This window comes from Lithobates pipiens, unplaced genomic scaffold (assembly GCF_037356315.1).
Source record: "Lithobates pipiens isolate NorthernLeopardFrog02 unplaced genomic scaffold, aLitPip1_a1.2 Scaffold_1, whole genome shotgun sequence".
NCBI classification, from domain to species: domain Eukaryota; kingdom Metazoa; phylum Chordata; class Amphibia; order Anura; family Ranidae; genus Lithobates; species Lithobates pipiens.
The window spans coordinates 172,976,225-172,995,113 of record NW_027507685.1 but is presented as its reverse complement, the minus strand read 5'-3'; the positions used below and the strand labels follow the sequence as shown (position 1 = coordinate 172,995,113).

General features: G+C 44.1%; 1 protein-coding gene across 2 annotated transcripts; it reads left to right on the top strand.

Moving 5' to 3' along the window:
* Positions 1 to 1,361: 1,361 nt before the first annotated feature.
* On the top strand, positions 1,362 to 11,998 carry NAA10 (N-alpha-acetyltransferase 10, NatA catalytic subunit; the record flags this gene model as incomplete). 2 transcript variants are annotated; one of them, XM_077478903.1, is given in 4 exon segments in its annotated part: positions 1,362 to 1,406; positions 4,482 to 4,566; positions 5,113 to 5,173; positions 11,537 to 11,821. In XM_077478903.1, coding segments are annotated over 4 exon segments (262 nt in total), but the record flags the coding sequence as incomplete, so codon positions are not given.
* Between the last annotated feature and the right edge of the window lie 6,891 nt (positions 11,999 to 18,889).

The following is an 18,889-nucleotide window of genomic DNA, read 5'->3' as shown; positions in this document are numbered from 1 at the left end:
AAAGACACCAGTCCATCCAGTTCAACCTGAGTGTCTTACAATTGTCCCTATACCTGTACATTGCACACTCACATTGGTCCCTGCCCTCAAGGAGCCCACAATCCAAGGTCCCCATTCATATACTAGGTCCAATTTTGGACAGAAGCCAATTAACCTACCTGCATGTCTTTGGAGTGTGGGAAGAAACCAGAGTACCCAGAGGAAATGACGGGGCACTATTCCTCCCGCTGACACCAATGACGGGGCACTATTCCTCCCACTGACACCAATGACGGGGCACTATTCCTCCCGCTGACACCAATGACGGGGCACTATTCCTCCCGGTGACGGGGGCACTATTCCTCCCGGTGATATTCCTCCCGGTGATATTCCTCCCGGTGATATTCCTCCCGGTGACGGGGGCACTATTCCTCCCGGTGACGGGGGCACTATTCCTCCCGCTGACACCGGTGACGGGGGGCACTATGCCTCCCAATGATGGACCAATCACCCAGGATAGACAGAACAAGCAGAAAGATGGTCTGGAGGCAGTTGTGCACAGGGCACCCAGAATGTGTTGTCTTTTAGGATCAGTATTTTTAAAGTGTAAGACAGTTCACATTAATGGCTGGGTTCACACTGGTTCAATGTTAGATGTTGCATGTGTTTCGCACCACATTATTGTGCAGATCACATATGTGATGTCTGTGCGATCCGAATTCAACCATACAGATTGTATGGCTAAATTTGCATCGAATTCACACCAAAATGGTGCAGAGTGCTTATTTTGGGTCTGCACTGGAATCAGATCGCATCTATGCGATCCAATTCCTGCAGCATTTGAGAGTTCGCACTGCTATATGTGAACTGATCTGGGGGGTGTCAGTAACTTTCTACTAAAACCTGTAGTAGTTTGCATAGGGCAGTGCGTACTGTCTGCGAGGAACCAGCACTGGACCCGCTGGTTTCTACATCAAGTTAGTGTGAACCGGCACAGAGGGTCCTACCTGTCTGTGAAGGAGATGCTGGGAAAAGCGGGTTATCTCTAGTACAAAGCTTTTGATGTAACAGATCCCTTATGGTGGCAATGCCAATCACATTGGAGAAGGATGCATTTGAAAATACAAAGAGTACAGATTATAGTCTACCACATAGAACCTCCAGACACCACTGTTGGATCTGTTAAGCATTCGGATAGCAGCAACTCACTGTAGTCTTTATTAACTGGCTTTACTATTGTTACTATAATTCCACTTTTTGTACATGTATCCAAATCAATATATTGCAGTAATAACTAAGCAAGTGCAGGTGGTGGTATTATTATTATTTTTTTATTTTTTTTTCCTGCCATTAAATCTTTTTATTGTACAACTTCTTTGCAGCAATCGGGCAGCACTTCATTTGTATTCCAACACCTTGAACTTCCAGTGAGTATTCAGAGTGTTTGTAATAGATACTATTTTGTTTTTTAATGCTGTAAGACGCTAAGTTAATATTCTGTGCAATATGCTATTTAAGATAATTGTGAGCAAAAAGACGGTTCGGATGGCCGCACTCCAAAATCAATTCCTTTGTTGCAAAACCATCCGTACAACAATGGGAATAAAAGCACATTCTGACGCTTTTCACACCACTTTACAGGTGCTTTAGGCATACACAATGGTGTGAAATGCGTCAGTTTGTTCTTTTATTCCCATTGCTGTATGGACTGTTTTTGAATAAAGGAATATGTTTTGGAGTATAGCGAGAGCACCTCCCATATCTAGTATAAAAAACAAACAAAAAACTGCTGTATATAACATGCAAGGGAGAAGTCATGTGATTGAAAACCATGGTATTGATTGAATATAAACAACAAATACCCCATTAACCAAGGTTAAGGTTTTACCCCCTTCATGACCAGGCCATTTTTTGCTATACAGCACTGCGTTTCTTTAACTGACAAGTGCACGGTCCTACGATGCTGTACCAAAATACTTTTTCTTTTCACTAAATAGAGCTTTCTTTCGGTGGTATTTCATCACCTCTGCATTTTTTTTTTTTTTTTTTTTTTTTTTGTGCTAAAAAATAGAGAAAATTATATAATTTCCTTTCTGCTTTAAAACTTACCCAATAAAATGTAAAAAAAAACTATTTCTAAATCAATTTAGGCCAATATGTAGTCTGCTGCATATTGTTTGGTAAAAAAAAAAATCATAATAAGGATATATTGATTGGTTTGCACAAAGGTTAGAGCGTCTACAAACTATGGGATATATTTATGGCATTTTCTTTTTTATTATTATTGTTTTTAATAGTAATGGTGGTGATCAGTGATTTTTAGGAAGACAAATCTGACACAGTCACTTTTTGGGGACCAGTGACTTCAATACAGTGGTGCTGAAGTGCACTGCCGCTGTACTAATGACACTAGCTGGGAAGGGGTTAACATCATGGGTGATCAAAGGGTTATATGTGCTCCTAGGGAGTGCTTTCTAACTGTGGGAAGTGCTTTGACTTAGCAGGAACACAAAATCCCTATCTTCCCCCCCCTCTCACAGAATGGCGTTCTGCCTCTCCTCATTGATCGTTAGGCACCGGCGAACATCAGGTCCGCTGGACCTGCTGATTGACACCTACTGTGTCCATTCACAGCGGGAGTGGGACACTGGTGGTGCTCGCTCACAGCCCAGACCCAGTACACAAAATTGTGTACAGGTATGTGATTTCACTTAGGAGGGCCACCCTGCCACATTATATCAGCGTGGCGTGGTCCAGAAGTGGTTAATCTCCCTGCAAAATTCACATAGGGTAAATAGAATTGAAAGTAATCATGGTATTCAGATGATTTCTGGGTGCTCATAAATAAAAAAAATTCTACGATATATCATGTTCTACTAAAAAAGGACACAAATCTGACAACCATAGCAATGTACACCCCCTGTGTTATGGCATGGGCCCAATACTGGTGCCCCTGGATATGAAGCTAAGCCCATATCTAGTAGTAATTATTTACACTTACCTGGACTCATTGTGTACTGCTGAAGACCTTTTGTAGCTTTTCCAGCCCACTGAGTTTTATCTCTTGAGCAAATACCCTTTTTAATACATGCCAGGAGTGTGTCAGCCTTGCTTGCTGCAGCTTAGCATTGTATACTATTGCTGAGTCTGTCATATACTAGAACCCTCAGATCCATTTCCATCCTCGATTTACCCAGAGGTTCTTTCCCTAGTGAGTAATTTGCATTCATATCTTTAGCTCCCAAGTACTGTGTTTTTACATTTTGCCACATTGAACTTCGTTAGCCATGTAGCTGCCAACCCCTCTATTTTATTAAAGTCCTCTTGTATAGTTTCCATATCCTGTGTATTGCCCTGCTAAGCTTTGTATCATCAGCAAACCTTGAGATTGAACTATTTATTCCAACCTCTATATCGTTTATGAACAAGTTAAACAGAATTGGTCCCAGGACAGAGCCCTGGGGTATCCCACTCACAACTGTAGACCATTCAGAAAATATGCCATTAATCACCACCCTCTGGACACGCCCCTGCAACCAGTTTTCAATCCAGGTACATCAATATCAAAAGACCTTAATTTGAAAATTAAGTACTTATGGGGTAATGTATCAGATGTCTTAGTTGAATGCCAATAAACTTCTTCCATTTATATGTTAAAAGGTTGGTCTGGCAAGAACGCTCTTCATTGGTTCATGTTGGATACTATTTATCATATTTGTCTCACCAGAAATATTTCAGATCTTGTCCTCTACCATTCCTTCTAATAGTTTTACATACTATTGATGTTAGACTGACTGGTCTGTAGTTTCCAGGTATACATCTCTGCCCTTCTTTTTTTTTTTTTTTTTCTTTTTTTTTTTTTACTTGGTACCCTTCCAGTTAGAAAAAAAAAAAGTCCTTAAACATTTAGAAATAATGGCCTAGTTTTAACGTGGCGGAGTTCCCTTTAGAACAATTGGATGTAAGCCATCTGGTCTTGGTGATTTGTTCACATTTTAAGCTGGCCATACATGGAACGAAATTCAGCTGGTTCAGAAGGGACTGATCTAATTTTTATTCATGTATGGTCCGGATGGTTGTACACAAGTTGATCTATTGATCGATTTTCTGTACAATCAGCCTGTTGGAAAATGTTCTCTTGATCAGAGCTGCCAGCTATAGCTGGTAGTACTGATCAGTATATTCTGACAGCAGGGAGAGTTCCCTTTTTGTTAGAATACAGTAATGCATGGGGTGGATGGGCAAATCGAGTAATTTTCCTTTGTTCAACCTGTTGGTTGAATGAAAAAAAAATGACTTTTGTACGGCCAACTTTTTTCAGGTCTCTTTTTGAATACCGATTTCTGCCAGCCACGCAGGTACATTCAATGTAATTGTTACCAACTTCCCTGGTCATTTTATATGGTGCCAATATGCTCTGACCTAACCTTTTAGTTTAATAATAAAAAAAAAAAGATTTTTAGCAATTTACTTATCTTTTTTTGCATGTTATTCCTTTGTAGAATTAGTGAGGTGGAGCCCAAGTACTATGCTGATGGTGAAGATGCTTATGCTATGAAACGAGATCTCACCCAGATGGCTGAAGAGGTCAGTAGACTTGGATATTAAAGCCTCAGTATTTGGAATACAATGTTTTCTCTTTGGACCGGACCTATGATATTTGTTGTTTACATGTTAAAGGATATGTAAAGGTTTTGTTTAAAAAAAAAATACAAACATGTCATACTTGCTTCCTCTGTGCAGTTGGTTTGCACAGAGTGGCCCTGGTCCCTCTCTTCTGGGGTGCGTCAGCAATGCTACTGTCTCCATGTATACTCGAGTACCCTGTTGGAGAGCTGCTCTCCCTCAGGGCACTCCTGTGGGCACACTTCTGTGTCCTGCTGCGTCCATAGACACAGCAGGACTCAGCTCCCCCGTTATTGGATTTGAATGAAAGCAGCGGGAGCTATTGGCTATATAAAATAAAGAAATGGTCACGCTCTAAATTTCCAAAAAGCTTGCTTGATGTACCTTTTATAGTCACAAGTGTATCAGACAAGCAGTTGACATGTTTCGCAAGCGATAGCTTACTTGTTCACAATATAATCCTTATACTTATTAATTGGCCACACTGCTATTAATCTATCCAACCAGGACCCGAGATACCGTCTGGAGCTGGTGTGCTCGTCCCCGTCGCTGGAAAGACCGGGTTTGGGTAAGTAAAAAGAGGGCTCTGGGGGGCTGCTGCATCACAAGGTGAAAAACCTTGAGGGTTTACAACCCCTTTTAAAAATCAGTATTATTTGGTAGAAAATGACTTGGAACCCCCAAACATTGTGTGTGGATGCATGTATAAATGTGTGTGTGTGTGTGTGTGTGTGTATATATATATATATATATATATATATATATATATATATATATATATATATATATATATATATATATATATATATATTACATCATCCCTTTTTTTTTCTTTTTTTTTTTAAGTAAATACTCTGTAGAATAAAATGGTGGCCGTTGCAATATTTTATGTCACGCGGTATTTGCGCAGCGGTCTTTCAAACAGTTTTTTGGGGAAAAAATACACTTCACTGCGTCTGAAACAAACAGTGAAGTTAGCCCAACTTTTTTGTATAGTGTGAAAGATAAGTAAAAAGATGCTGAACATGTTATGCTTTTATATTGCGCACACCAGGTACGTAATTTGCGGGAAGTGGTTAAATATTATTGCTGTAAGATTTATTCATATGCAATCCTGCCTGCTTGGCTCCAATAGTTCATTCAAAGTGGAGTCTTGGTTACCAAATGAACATACGAATATTTTTATTTGGGCCGTGTCCAAGATGGCGACCCGAGTGGAAGCACATTAGGAGAGTTCTGGCCGAATCTCCCGATCTTCTTCCTTATCCCTGCAATCTCTCTCCTGTAACCTACCGGAGGAGATAGAACCTGGTTCCCCGTGTGGTATGCCCAAAGGGAGGAGTTCTACAGTCCCACGCAACTCCGGTAAAAGCTCCAAACCCACCGGCGGTGTGACTGTTTCACCTGCTGTAAAATCCAACATGGCGACGCAGGCGGAGGAGACTGACCTGGACCCTGCCCTGCTGGAACAGAGTAACTTCACCGCTCTCATGCAGGTGATTATGGACTGTAACCCAACCTTCACAGGAAAGATTGACTTGCTGGAACTGGACTTAATCCGCAAATATGTGGACAACATCCACTCCAGAGTAACCACAGTGGAGCATAGGTTGAGTGACTCTGAGGACATGTCGCATGACCATGTGGCCTCACTGCACACACTTAAGGCAAAGGTGAAAGGCTTGTAATCTTGTGCTGAGAATGCAGAGAATAGAAATCTGAGGAATAATCTCTGCATTGTGGGGCTTCCAGAGGGGACTGATCCTACGACCTTCACGGAGCGGCTGCTCCGCTCACCGCTAGCCCAGTTCCCATTCTCAGCCCACTTTGTGGTAGAATGGGCGCATAGGATGCCAGCAGCCAGACCCCCTGCGGGGAGTCCCCCATGCACGTTTATTCTAAACCTTTTCAACTTCAGAGACCTAGTGCTGAGAGAAGCCGGGAAAATTGATGTCCTGCGATATGAGGCCACTAAACTCATGATCTTCCCTGACTACTCTGTTGATACCCAGAGGCAGAGGAGGTAATTTGATCATGTTAAGCTTAATCTTAGGAACAAGAAAATTAAATACAGCATGCTCTTCCCAGCAAGACTTCGTGTGCAAGGTGGCGAAACTGCACTTCTTCATGTCCCCTGAGGATGCCTCCCAAAGCCTGATGGCCTCCGGCTCCACTCTCCTTAATTTCCAGGCCTGTACACCTGCAACCGCATATACACTCGGGCTGTTTCAACCCTGCTGGCCAGCATATGTGGAGTAATGTTGGGGCCTGGCCCTGAATATGTTGCCCGAACGCTAAGCTGATTGACTTGCCTTGACTATTGCTATTACCCCAAGGGAACATGGAATCGCAGTGACGGCGGTGTGCATAGCCACTATATGCGGGATGGAGGGAGACAGGATTTCACCTACCACCCTCTGAACTAACCCAAATATCCCCTCTGCATACACGATTGAGACAGGTAAAAGTTGTTGCAGCCTTCTACTCCGACTGACCCCAGTCCCCCCTCTGTGTTTGTCTTTATTGAATTTTTTTCCTGCTATTTTTATTTTTTTTACCCTTTTTTTTTTTTTTTTTTTTCCTCTTTGGCCCATGCAGTCTCTGTTGTTCTGCAAAAATAATGCTCACTAAGTTTGTGCCCCCAGGTCCTCTGGGTGAAAACGCATATGCAGGGATAGCTTATCCTGTGTAAACAGTTTTTCTTTCTCTGAATCAGCAGACTCTCTCCTACGGATAGACTGTGGTAGCACATGACCCCAATTGGCAGTAGCCATGTTTGGTCTTGGGATTAAGGCGCATGCAAATTCGGGAGGGTGGGTTGTGTTGGTTATATGTTACGTTATGTCTGTTACTTTTACAGGTTCTAGTTTTTTATTTTTATGGTACACCCTTTTTACTACAAGCTTACTACCGCTGTAACATTCCCGCCTTCCCAGGCCCCAGCCCTATAGGGTTATCATACATCTATTATGTTCTCTGGTCATCATGCCTAATGCGCCACAGGTGGAGATTCAGAGTACACAAATGACTATCATACATGTTAAATGTCCCCCATTACTATAATCTCCTGGAATGTCAGGGGTTTAAACTCTAAAATTAAACGCACACTAGTATTCAATTTCCTGAAATGTTACCATCCCCATATTTGTATACTTCAGGAAACTCATTTGACGGGCAGCAAAGTGTTGGCTCTTAATAAACCCTGGATAGGTCCCTCCTATCACTCGGTATACGCCTCCTATGCAAGGGTTGTTGGCATACTGATTCACAAATCCCTACAATTCACTCTCCTGAATCTTCACCTGGACGCTGAAGGGCGATATGTTGTGCTACATGCACTGTGTGCCAGAAATGAGATGGTCATTGTAGGGGTCTATATACCCACCCCCCCAGCTAATATGCCTCTACTATTCAAACTGGCTCCAATTATAGCACAATACCCTGCCACACAAGTTCTCCTAGCTGGAGATCTTAACATGCCCCCAGTCCACCACATGGATAGACTGTCCCCTGACCCCTTGATGGATTCCCTCCTTTCTAGATGGGTGGAAATATGTGGACTGCATGATGTCAGGAGGTGGAAGCATCCACAGGAGTGACAATTCACATATCACTCAGCTACCTATGCAATGTTCTCCCGTATTGATCTTTTATACCTGAGTGATCAGTAGCTATCTCACACCCTGGCTGCTTCCATCCTACCCTGAGATATCTCTGATCTTGCTCCAGTTTGCCTGCAGCTTGATAGAGGTCTAGACCCCGGCCTCTGTGGAGGCTGTTGCACTTCTGGGTCTCAGATGACTGAGTCTCTTCTTTGATGACCTCTGAAATGGCTGATTTCTGGCTACGAAATAAGGGTATGGCGGCACCTGCAATGGTATGGGGTGCCTTTAATGCCCATACCCATGGCTAATACCAGCTAGTCATTGGCAAAGTGCAGAGTGAGTCATCCCTGACCCTTGAAGAGGTGGATACCCAAGCACAAAGGCTGGAGACTCTATATGTCAATACTGGGAACCATGAGGTTTATGGGGAATTGGAAGTAGAAATTATGGAGACTTAAAAGTGGAAATGGCTGTCCTCCAGACCACCTCTTCCCAGAAAATTCTCCTCTCCCGGTCTCAGAATTTTTGAGCAGGTTGAACGCAAAGGAAGGTTGCTGGCCTGGCTTGCTAGAGAGCATTCCATGACTGCTCACATTGCCCTCATTAGAGATATAGATAACGATTCCTTACTCTCTGACCCGGCTATGATTAATGCCCAGTTTCAGAACTTTTATACAAGACTTTACTCCTCCAGGGTATCATATGACACGGACAGCTTATCATCCTTCCTCTATATGGTAGACTTCTCAGAGCTCTCCCCCGAAACCTGCAATAGACTTGATGCCACCTTTACCTTAAAACAAGTGCAAACTGCTGTTGCTTCACTCTAGACTGCAAAAAGACCAGGCTCGGATGGATTTCTGGCAGAAATTCTATAAAGAACATGCTGACAGTATAATCTCCCATTTCCACACTTTTTACTTCTTACCAAGCTAGAAGAGGACTGCATCCCGCAATCCATAACGGAGGTGGTCAATGTGGCCCGAGCCAGGAAAGAACCCAGAATTGTGTGCATCCAATTGCCCGATCTCACTGCTTTTTTTTTTTTTCCCTCCACATCAGTGATTTACCAGAGACAAGATTCAGCTTGCCGCTCATTTGCGTCTCATTCACAATTCCACATCATCGTGGCATATTTAATTGCATAAATTTAAAGATTACTTGTGATCACGTAGGAATTTCGTAACATTTGAAAAATACAAAAAGGGAAATAAGCAAAGTGATAAAATCTCCTAGTGTTCTCTAAGTATGCACCATGACTATATCTGTTATCCTGGCATCTCAAACCTAGGTTAAATTTCCCTCCCCCCCTCAATCCCCACAGGATCACATCATACACTCAATTTAGCTATAGCCTCCTCCCTCCGATCTCCCTGCTAAATGTTGATGCATACATTTGCACCAAGATACTGGCCAACCGCCTGAACTCTGTGATATTGTCCTTGGTGCAAGAAGACCAATTTGGCTTCGTGCTTGGCATGGGCATGGACATCAATGTCCGGTGCTTATACACCATCACCCGCTCCAGGGATAATTCCCCCTCCAGGGTGGTGGCGTCCCTTGATGCAGAGAAGGCCTTCCACTCTGTCGCATGGCCCTTCCTATGGCAAGTCCTAGCTAAGTTTGGCTTCGGACAGAATTTCATCTCTTGAATACAACTACTTTACAGATCCCATACAGTCAGGGTTAGAACTAATGGGATCCTTTCGCCACGCTTGCCTCTTAGGCAGGGCACCAGACAAGGATGCCCGCTATCCCCTGGCCTATTCCCTCTGGCGATGGAGCCAGTAGCTATCCTGATCTGAGCATCCCCAGGTATCCAGGTCTGTCCGATACGGGAGAAGATCTCCCTGTATGCGGAAGATGCCTTGCTTTACCTACCTAATGCCTTTGAATTCGTCAATGTGGCTCTAGCATTGATAGACCACTTTGGGGTATTCTCAGGCATCAAGATCAATTGGTCTAAGTCCCTCCCGTTTTCCCTATCCAACACCCCCCCCCCCTTTATTTTCTACACAGCCTTCTATGCCAGGAAAACCATCTTGTTTAAATGGAAATTAGCTGACCCACCGACAGTCTCACAAGGGAGGTCAACGATTGACGCAGTTTCATACATGAGCTGCAAATGTCCAAAAAAAATTCTATAAGATTTGGGGAGCTTGGGTGAAGGCGAGGCTGAATCCCAATGAAAGCTCTCATTGGTAAGGGAGCGGGGGCTCGGAGGTGCTGTGGTTTTCTTATACTGTGATATATGTGGCTTCTGCTCCCCCTTTCTAGATAGCCCCCCTCCCGGTTTTCTAGATAAGCCCCCCCTCCCGGTTTTCTAGATAAGCCCCCCTCCCGGTTTTCTAGATAAGCCCCCCCTCCCGGTTTTCTAGATAAGCCCCCCCTCCCGGTTTTCTAGATAAGCCCCCCCTCCCGGTTTTCTAGATAAGCCCCCCTCCCGGTTTTCTAGATAAGCCCCCCTCCCGGTTTTCTAGATAAGCCCCCCTCCCGGTTTTCTAGATAAGCCCCCCTCCCGGTTTTCTAGATAAGCCCCCCTCCCGGTTTTCTAGATAAGCCCCCCTCCCGGTTTTCTAGATAAGCCCCTCTCCCGGTTTTCTAGATAAGCCCCCCTCCCGGTTTTCTAGATAAGCCCCCCTCCCGGTTTTCTAGATAAGCCCCTCTCCCGGTTTTCTAGATAAGCCCCTCTCCCGGTTTTCTAGATAAGCCCCTCTCCCGGTTTTCTAGATAAGCCCCTCTCCCGGTTTTCTAGATAAGCCCCTCTCCCGGTTTTCTAGATAAGCCCCTCTCCCGGTTTTCTAGATAAGCCCCTCTCCCGGTTTTCTAGATAAGCCCCTCTCCCGGTTTTCTAGATAAGCCCCTCTCCCGGTTTTCTAGATATCCCCCCCCCCTCCGTTTTTCTAGATATCCCCCCCCCTCCCTTTTTCTAGATATCCCCCCCCCTCCCTTTTTCTAGATATCCCCCCCTCCCTTTTTCTAGATATCCCCCCCCTCCCCTTTTCTAGATATCCCCCCCCCCTCCCCTTTTCTAGATATCCCCCCCCCCTCCCCTTTTCTAGATATCCCCCCCCCTCCCTTTTTCTAGATATCCCCCCCCCCCTCCCTTTTTCTAGATATCCCCCTCTTTGAGTGCCTTAGAACCTCAGGTTAATATTGTACGATTCCTCATTGAACCCTTAGGTAATCATATATTGTTGATACTTTTTATATACGTACTGATGTACTGTGTACCCTTCTATTTCTCTTGTAATTGTGTCTGATAAATAAAAACGTTTCTGTTTAAAAATATATATTTTTATTTTATGTTTTTATTTTTTGCACAGTTGCGGAAACAGATGGAATTAAAGGACAAGAACCGTCCACAACCTCTGAGCTCCATAGAAAACAAATCTGATAATAGGTCTGGTCACGTTGGAGACTGCTGTCGAGATGAAAAGTGTGTAGGAAACGCAGGAAAACGTGATGGATTAGAGGACAGCGGCGACAGCAAGGATGTGAGTGAAGTCAGCGAGGCTACAGAGAGCACAGACGTCAAAGACAGCTCCGAGGCTTCAGACTCTGCTTCTTAAAGGGAGCGTCTACACAATAAATTAATTGGGATACCATGATGACCATTGTCGTGTTAGCGGCTCCTGTTATGTTTTATTAAATTCCTTTCCAGGTGCAGTAAAGATCAATCATTGAGGCCTGTCACTTTATACAGAAAGAACAATTTGTAAATATATGAAGACAATAAACTCTATGGGATAAGCTGACTTGGCTATCTCATCATGCATTACCTTTTATCTATGTCTGAAGATCGGTGCTACTTCATAGTAACCAAGTATATTCAAAGTTTTATACTCGGCTTGTCATTTTGTGGAGTAAGTTTGAATTTCATTGGTTGCTATTTCACATTACAGTGGGGGGGGGGGGGGGGGGAGTATTTATAATCCCCTCCTGATTTTGTATGTTTGCCCACTGACAAAGAAATGATCAGTCTATAATTTTAATGGTAGGTTTATTTTAACAGTGAGAGACCGAAAAACAACAAAAATATAAAAAAAAAGCATTTCAAAAAAAGTTATAAATTGATTTGACCCCTTTGCAAAACATCACTTAGTACTTGGTGGCAAAAACCTTGTTGGCAATCACAGAGGTCAGATGTTTCTTGTAGTTTGGCCCCCAGGTAAGCACACATCTCAAGAGGGATTTTATCCCATGCCTCTTTGCAGATCCTCTCCAAGTCATTAAGGTTTTGAGGCTGACATTTGGTAACTCCAACCTTCAGCTCCCTCCACATAGTCTGGAGACTTGCTAGGCCACTGCAGGACATTAATATGCTTCTTCTTGAGCCATTCCTTTGTTGCCTTGGCCCTTTGTTTTGGGTCATTGTCATGCTACAATACCCATCCATGTTCCATTTTTAATGCCCTGGCTGAGGGAAGAAGGTTCTCGCCCAAGATTTGATGGTAAATGGCTCCATCCATCGTCCCTTTGATGCAATGAAGTTGTCCTGTCGCCTTACCAGAAAAACACCACCAAAGCATAATGTTTCCACCACCATGTTTGACAGTTGGGATGGTGTTCTTGTGTTCATAGACAGCATTCCTTCTCCTCCAAACACGGCAAATTGAGTTGATGTCAAACAACTTGATTTTGGTCTCATCTGACTATAACACTTTTACCAAGTTCTCCTCTAAATCATTCAGATGTTTAATAGCAAACTTCAGACAGGCCTGTACACGTGCTTTCTTGAACAGCGGGACCTTGCGGGTATTGCAGGATTTCAGTCCTTCACAGCATTGCAGTGTGTTACCAATTGTTTTCTTAGTGATTATGGTCCCAGCTGCCTTGAGATCATTGACAAGATAGTTCTGGGCTGATTCCTCACCATTCTTATGATCATTGAAACTCCACAAGTTCTTTCATCGAGCCCCACCCCGAGGGAGATTGACAGTTATTTTGTGTTTCTTCCATTTGCGAATAATTGCACCGTTATCACACTTTTACCAAGCTGCTTGGCGATTGTCTTGTAGCCCATTCCTTCCTTGTGTAGGTCTACAATCTTGTCCCTGACATCCTTGGACCACACTTTAGTCTTGGACATGGTGGAGAGTTTGGAATCTGCTTCTGTGGACAGGTGTCTTTTATACAGGTAACAAGCTGAGATTAGGAGTGCTCCTAATCTCAGCTCGTTACCTGTATAGAAGACACCTGGGAGACAGGAATCTTGCTGATTGATAGCAGATCAAATACTTATTTCACTCCTTAAAATGCAAATCAATTTATAACTTTTTTGAAATGTGTTTTTCTGGATATTTCTTAATTGTACATCATGGGACACAGACCCATAGTAATTCCTAAGTGGGTTATAGGCCACCTTCAGGTGATGGACACTGGGAATTTTTTCACCAATGTCTAAGGTGTTGGTCACGAGTAAAGATCTGCTGTGCTGAGCCCCACTGGAGCAATCCTTGCTGGGGCTAGCTATGCAGCTGGATCCATTCAAAGTGTCTTTTCAGGCCAAATTGAATGGCACCCGGGCCTCATGGCGGAAGAAACAAGGTTTAGCCCGCAACACTTCTCTTTTTAGAGAGCTTGACCCCAAAATCCAGAACTTTGGTTTTTTCAGCCATAAATTTTTTACAGGCGGGGTGCTTTATGGATCCAGGAGTGTGGGTTCCCCGATGGTCCCCGGTTCCTGAAGGTTTTGTAACGGAACCCACCATGAGAGGTGAAGATTGAGTCTGTTGGTTTTTACCACAGAAAACCCTGCCGTGGGAAAGGTAAGTGGAGGTTTCTAAGGATTTTTTACATTTTCTTATGAAATGTCTCCATTAAAAAAAGTAAATGTCATGCCCATGCAATGCCCAGTCACCACTGGGGGCTGTATAGAGCACGTACCTTGTCATGCTTTCCTCAAACATCATGCTGTGTCACAGAAGCAGCAGGTTTTCCTGTGGCAAGATTGGGGGGGTCTTCCACAAAACACCCCAACTGGCAAGGCTCTCCCCCTCTTCCTGCGTAGGGGGAAGCCAAAAAAACCTCTCTGCACGGTGGCTTATTACAGGTCTCCTCACCATCCCCGCCAGCCTCCCTATACCACCAAACACACTCACGCGTCGATCCCATCTAATCAAAGGCCCGCGATTGTGTGGGAAACCCTTCTTTTGAAAAAAAAAAAAAAGGGGGGGTGCGATGTGATGAAAGGGACGGGGCTTAGTGCGGCATTGGTGTCTTCCAATGTCCATTTTTGTTCGCTGCAGATGTCGGAAGGACACAATAGCAAAAACGGGAATGTAAAGGGTTGGTGACACAGGCATTCCCTGACACATTTACTAATAGCATCAGGCTGAGCGTTAATAGAAGTGGCTGGACTATTGCTCAAGCGGTGGATGCAATTTCTTCTGGTAGTACCTCTGCATTTGTGCATCAAGTTAAGTTGGGGGGGGGGGGGGTTTGAAACACCCCAAAAAAGGGCTGAAAGGGCCTGCCTCAAGCTCTGGTAAGCCTACTCATCTCAACAATGGCATCTTTCCCTGAGAGGAGGCATCCGCCTCCAGGCAGTCACGACGGCCCCCGCCATCAAATTCAAAAGGTAATCCTCAGGGTCAACCCAATGGACAAAAAAGTCTTTGGGGAGGAAACCTACAAAATACTAAAACTTCCTTATGAGGAGGTGCCCCCGCTCGCTCGAGTAGGAGGCATACTTCGGCAGTTCTCAGGGGTCTGGCAGGAAGAGTGTTGAGACAGAGGGATGCTTCCTCAATAGCTCTAGGGTACAAAATGGAATTCCAAGAATTCTCGTCTCATTTTCTCAGATCAAGCGTTCCTAAGGATCAAGAGAAAAAACTCTTTCTTTTAAGCATTGGACTATTTTTTGGCATAAAGTTATCATGGTGATCCCTATGTAAGAGTAGGGGTTGGGGTTTGGTTCAAACTTTTTTTTTTCACGGTGCCAAAACCAAATGGACATTCTGGATCTCAAAAATCTAATTTGATTCCTGAATATACGCTCTCTTTTTTTTCATGAAGTCAATCAGTTGTCTCCATCCTACAGGGAGGAGAACTTCTGGTATCAATCGATATCAAAGATGCATACTTCCTCGCTCACTAGTAATATCTACTTTTTAAGGTGGAAAATATTAATTTTCAGTTTGTAGCTCTGCTTTTGTCTAGCTACTGCACCTTGAGTGTTTAAAAAGGTTCTGGCCCCTCCTCTAGCCAGATTAAGGGCCCAAGGTATAACTATTATGGTTTACCTAGTCAATCTGTTCTTGATAGACCAGTCGGTAGCTCGCTTAGACCAAAGTATGGTCACCACATTCAACTACCTGGAATATCTAGGTTGGATTCTCAACCTACGAGAAATCTTCTTTAAAACCATGATGAAGGCTAAAATACTTTGGGTCTGATCATAGGTACACCCAGAAAAGGGTATTCTTGCCAGGCAAAGATCAGTGCCATAAAGGAACTGATTTAGGTGGTCGAAGCAAGATGAATTTCTTCTATTCAACTTTCCATGTTGGGAAAGATGGTGGCTTCATTCAAGGCCATTCCTTATGCTCAGTTTCATTTGAGATTGCTTCAAAATAGTATCCTGTCGGCTTGGAATAAAGGGTTCAAGCTCTACATTCCCAATGTGCCAGACTCCAAAGCCTACGGCCACATCACCCTGATGGGGCCCGATCTCATCTGATGTTGGAGGCTAAGCAGGGTTGGGCCTGGTTAGTACCCAGATGAGAGACCACCTAGAAATAACAAGTTCTGTAGGCTGGGTGCACCAGAGCCTCAGTTTATGGTTAATATCCAAAAATCTACTAAGGGGAAAATCCTTCAGTTACCTGGGAAGTGGTAACAACATATGCCAACTTTCTTTTGTTTAGGTTGGAGAACAGTCCTGGAAGAGACAACTGTACAAGAGAAGTGACCCAGATCAGATCATTAACATTTTAGAAATTTAGGCAGAGCTTTTGGTCCTGAGGGCCTAAACGTTCAGTTTACGGCATTGTCCTGTCAGGATTCAATCCGACCATGCCACAGCAATGGCCTATATTAATCACCAAGGGGGCACAAGAAGTTGTGCAGCCCAGAGAAAGGTGAATCATATCCTATCTTGGGCAGAAAACAATGTACTTTGCCTATCGGCAGTCTTCATTCTAGGAATAGAAAATTGGCAGGTGAACTACTTGAGTCGCCAGCAGTTGATCCCAGGAGAATGGTTCCTTCACCCCGATATCTTCCCGTCAATATGTCAACAATGGGGGATCCCAGACATAGATCTGTTTGCGTCCGGGTTCAACAAAGAAAACAATTTTGTGTCAAGAACAAAGGATACACTAGCATGCGGAACAGATGCCTTGCTATTCCCGTGGAATTGGTTCTTGTTGATTTATGCATTCCCTCCTATTCTGCCTGCGTCTATGACTTCTTCACAGGCTCAAGCAGGAAGGGAAGTCATTGATTCTTGTGGCCCCCAGGAAATCTTGGTATGCAGAGATTGAAAAGATGGCAGTAGTGGACTACCATCACGGCCAGACCTTCTCTCGCAAGGTCTGGTGTTCCATCCTACTTTACAAACACTAAAGTTAAGGATCTGGCTATTGAGACCCACACTCTGAAGAAGCATGGGCTGTCAGATTCAGTAGTTTCAATCCTTGGTTAATGCAAGGGAGCCGGCCTCCATAATTCTATATTATGGAGTCTGGGAAAGATATGTCTCTTGGTGGGAAACCAGGAGTTGCACCCCAGGAAATACCGTATTTTTTGCTCCATAAGACGCACCTAGGTTTTAGAGGTTGAAAACAAGAAAAATAAATATTCTGAACCAAATGGTGTAATCAAATATTTTCCAGTGCCCATGAAGTGCAGAGTTACTATTGCCTTACCTGATGTTATCCCAGAGGCCTACCTATTTCTTCTGTCCTCGGTCCGTCCTCCTCCTCCCCGGCCATTGTTCCTGAGAGCTGACTCCTGTCTTCGCCTCTTCCTCCGGCCACTCCTGTCAAAGCCACCGACCCTGCGTTTCTCTGCCTCTATGGTGCCAGGCTCCTCGAGGGACAGCTAGCATTTCTCCCTCCTCCATCAGGCCACTATGCACTAGGTGGTTGTGTATGGCTGGGTATTACCGGGTATTGCAGTATATAGAGGGATGGCTGTGACTGCACTTGTCACAGAGCAGCGCTGTGGGGCACTACAGATGCAGCCCACAGTGCTGCTGCTATCCGATCTCTCCCCTCCACTGTACAGATCTGTACACAGAGGAGAGAGAGGAACCGGCGTCGTCATGACGCCGTTTGTTTACAAGTGATCGCTCCGTCATTTGACTGAGCGATCACATTGTAAACGGCCGATGAGTGCACCAAGATGGCCACTGCCTTGGAGCTAGGCCGAAGCCGTGGCCTTTCCTAAGGCCGAGGAGTGCTCTGAATTGCGGCTGGGGGCGGTGCTTAACGTATATTCGCACCATAAGACGCAGGGACATTTTCCCCCATATTTCTGGGGGGGAAAAGGGTGTCTTATAGTCCGAAAAATACAGTAGGTCAAAGGTAGAATCCTTGACTTTCTGCAGATGGGGGTGAGAAATAAGGCTGGCCTTGAGTGCTTACTAAATACAGGTCTCGGCCTTATTTCAATGACTACTTGCTTTGCATTCTTTGGTTCGTAACTTTATTCAGGGGGTAACACGGCTTAATGTCCGGTTAGGTAACCCTTGGGACTTGAATTTTAGTTTTGTCGGCACTACAAAACAGCCCTTTTTTTTTTTGGGCCGATAAAAAAAAATACCAACGGAATATGTTGCGACAAGGAAACTTTTTTTTTAGTAACCATATCTGCTGCAAGAAGGATTTGGCTGCTCTTTCTGGTATAGAGCCATATTTTTATTCACAAGGATAAAGTATTGCGTCCTCATCCTAACTTTTTACCGAAGGAAATATCAGGTTTTTATCTAAACCAAGATATTGTTCTACATTCATTTTTCCAGAACCCCGTTCTATGGAAGAAAAATTCCTACATTCTCTTGGTGTGGTAAGAGCAGTCAAAGTCTACTTAGAGGCGAATGCTCAGATTTGGAAAACTGATATTTTGTTCATGTTGCCTGAAGGTCCTAAAAGAGGACAGGCAGCATCGAAATCTACTATTTCTAAATGGATTCAACAAGTATTCATTCAAGCTTATGGTTTAAAGAGGTAGTTATACCCTCTCAAATCGATGTGCACCCTTCTAGGGCCGTTAGTGCTTCGTGGGCAGTTCATCACCAAGCCTCCATGGCTTAATTCTGCAAGGCCGCACCTTGGTCTTCAATTCATACATTTACCAGATTCTATCTGGTGGATGTAAAAAGACATGAGGATGTTGCCTTTGGGCGCAGTGTACTGCAGGCAGCAGTATAAATCCTCTGATCTCATGGTGCCCTACTTTGGTTGTGTCTCCCTCCCCTCAGTTGGCATTGCTATGGGACATCCCACATAATTACTATGGCTCTGTGTCCCGTTATGTACAATTAAAGAAAATTTAATTTTTATAACAGTTTACCTGTAAAATCCTTATCTTTTTAAGCACATCACGGGACACAGAGTTCCTGCCCCTCTTTCTATTATACACGTGTATTGCTTTGCTACAAAACAGATACTCCCAGTGGTGGGAGGGGTTATATAGGGAGGCTACTTCCTGTTTAGGGTGTGCCAGAGTCC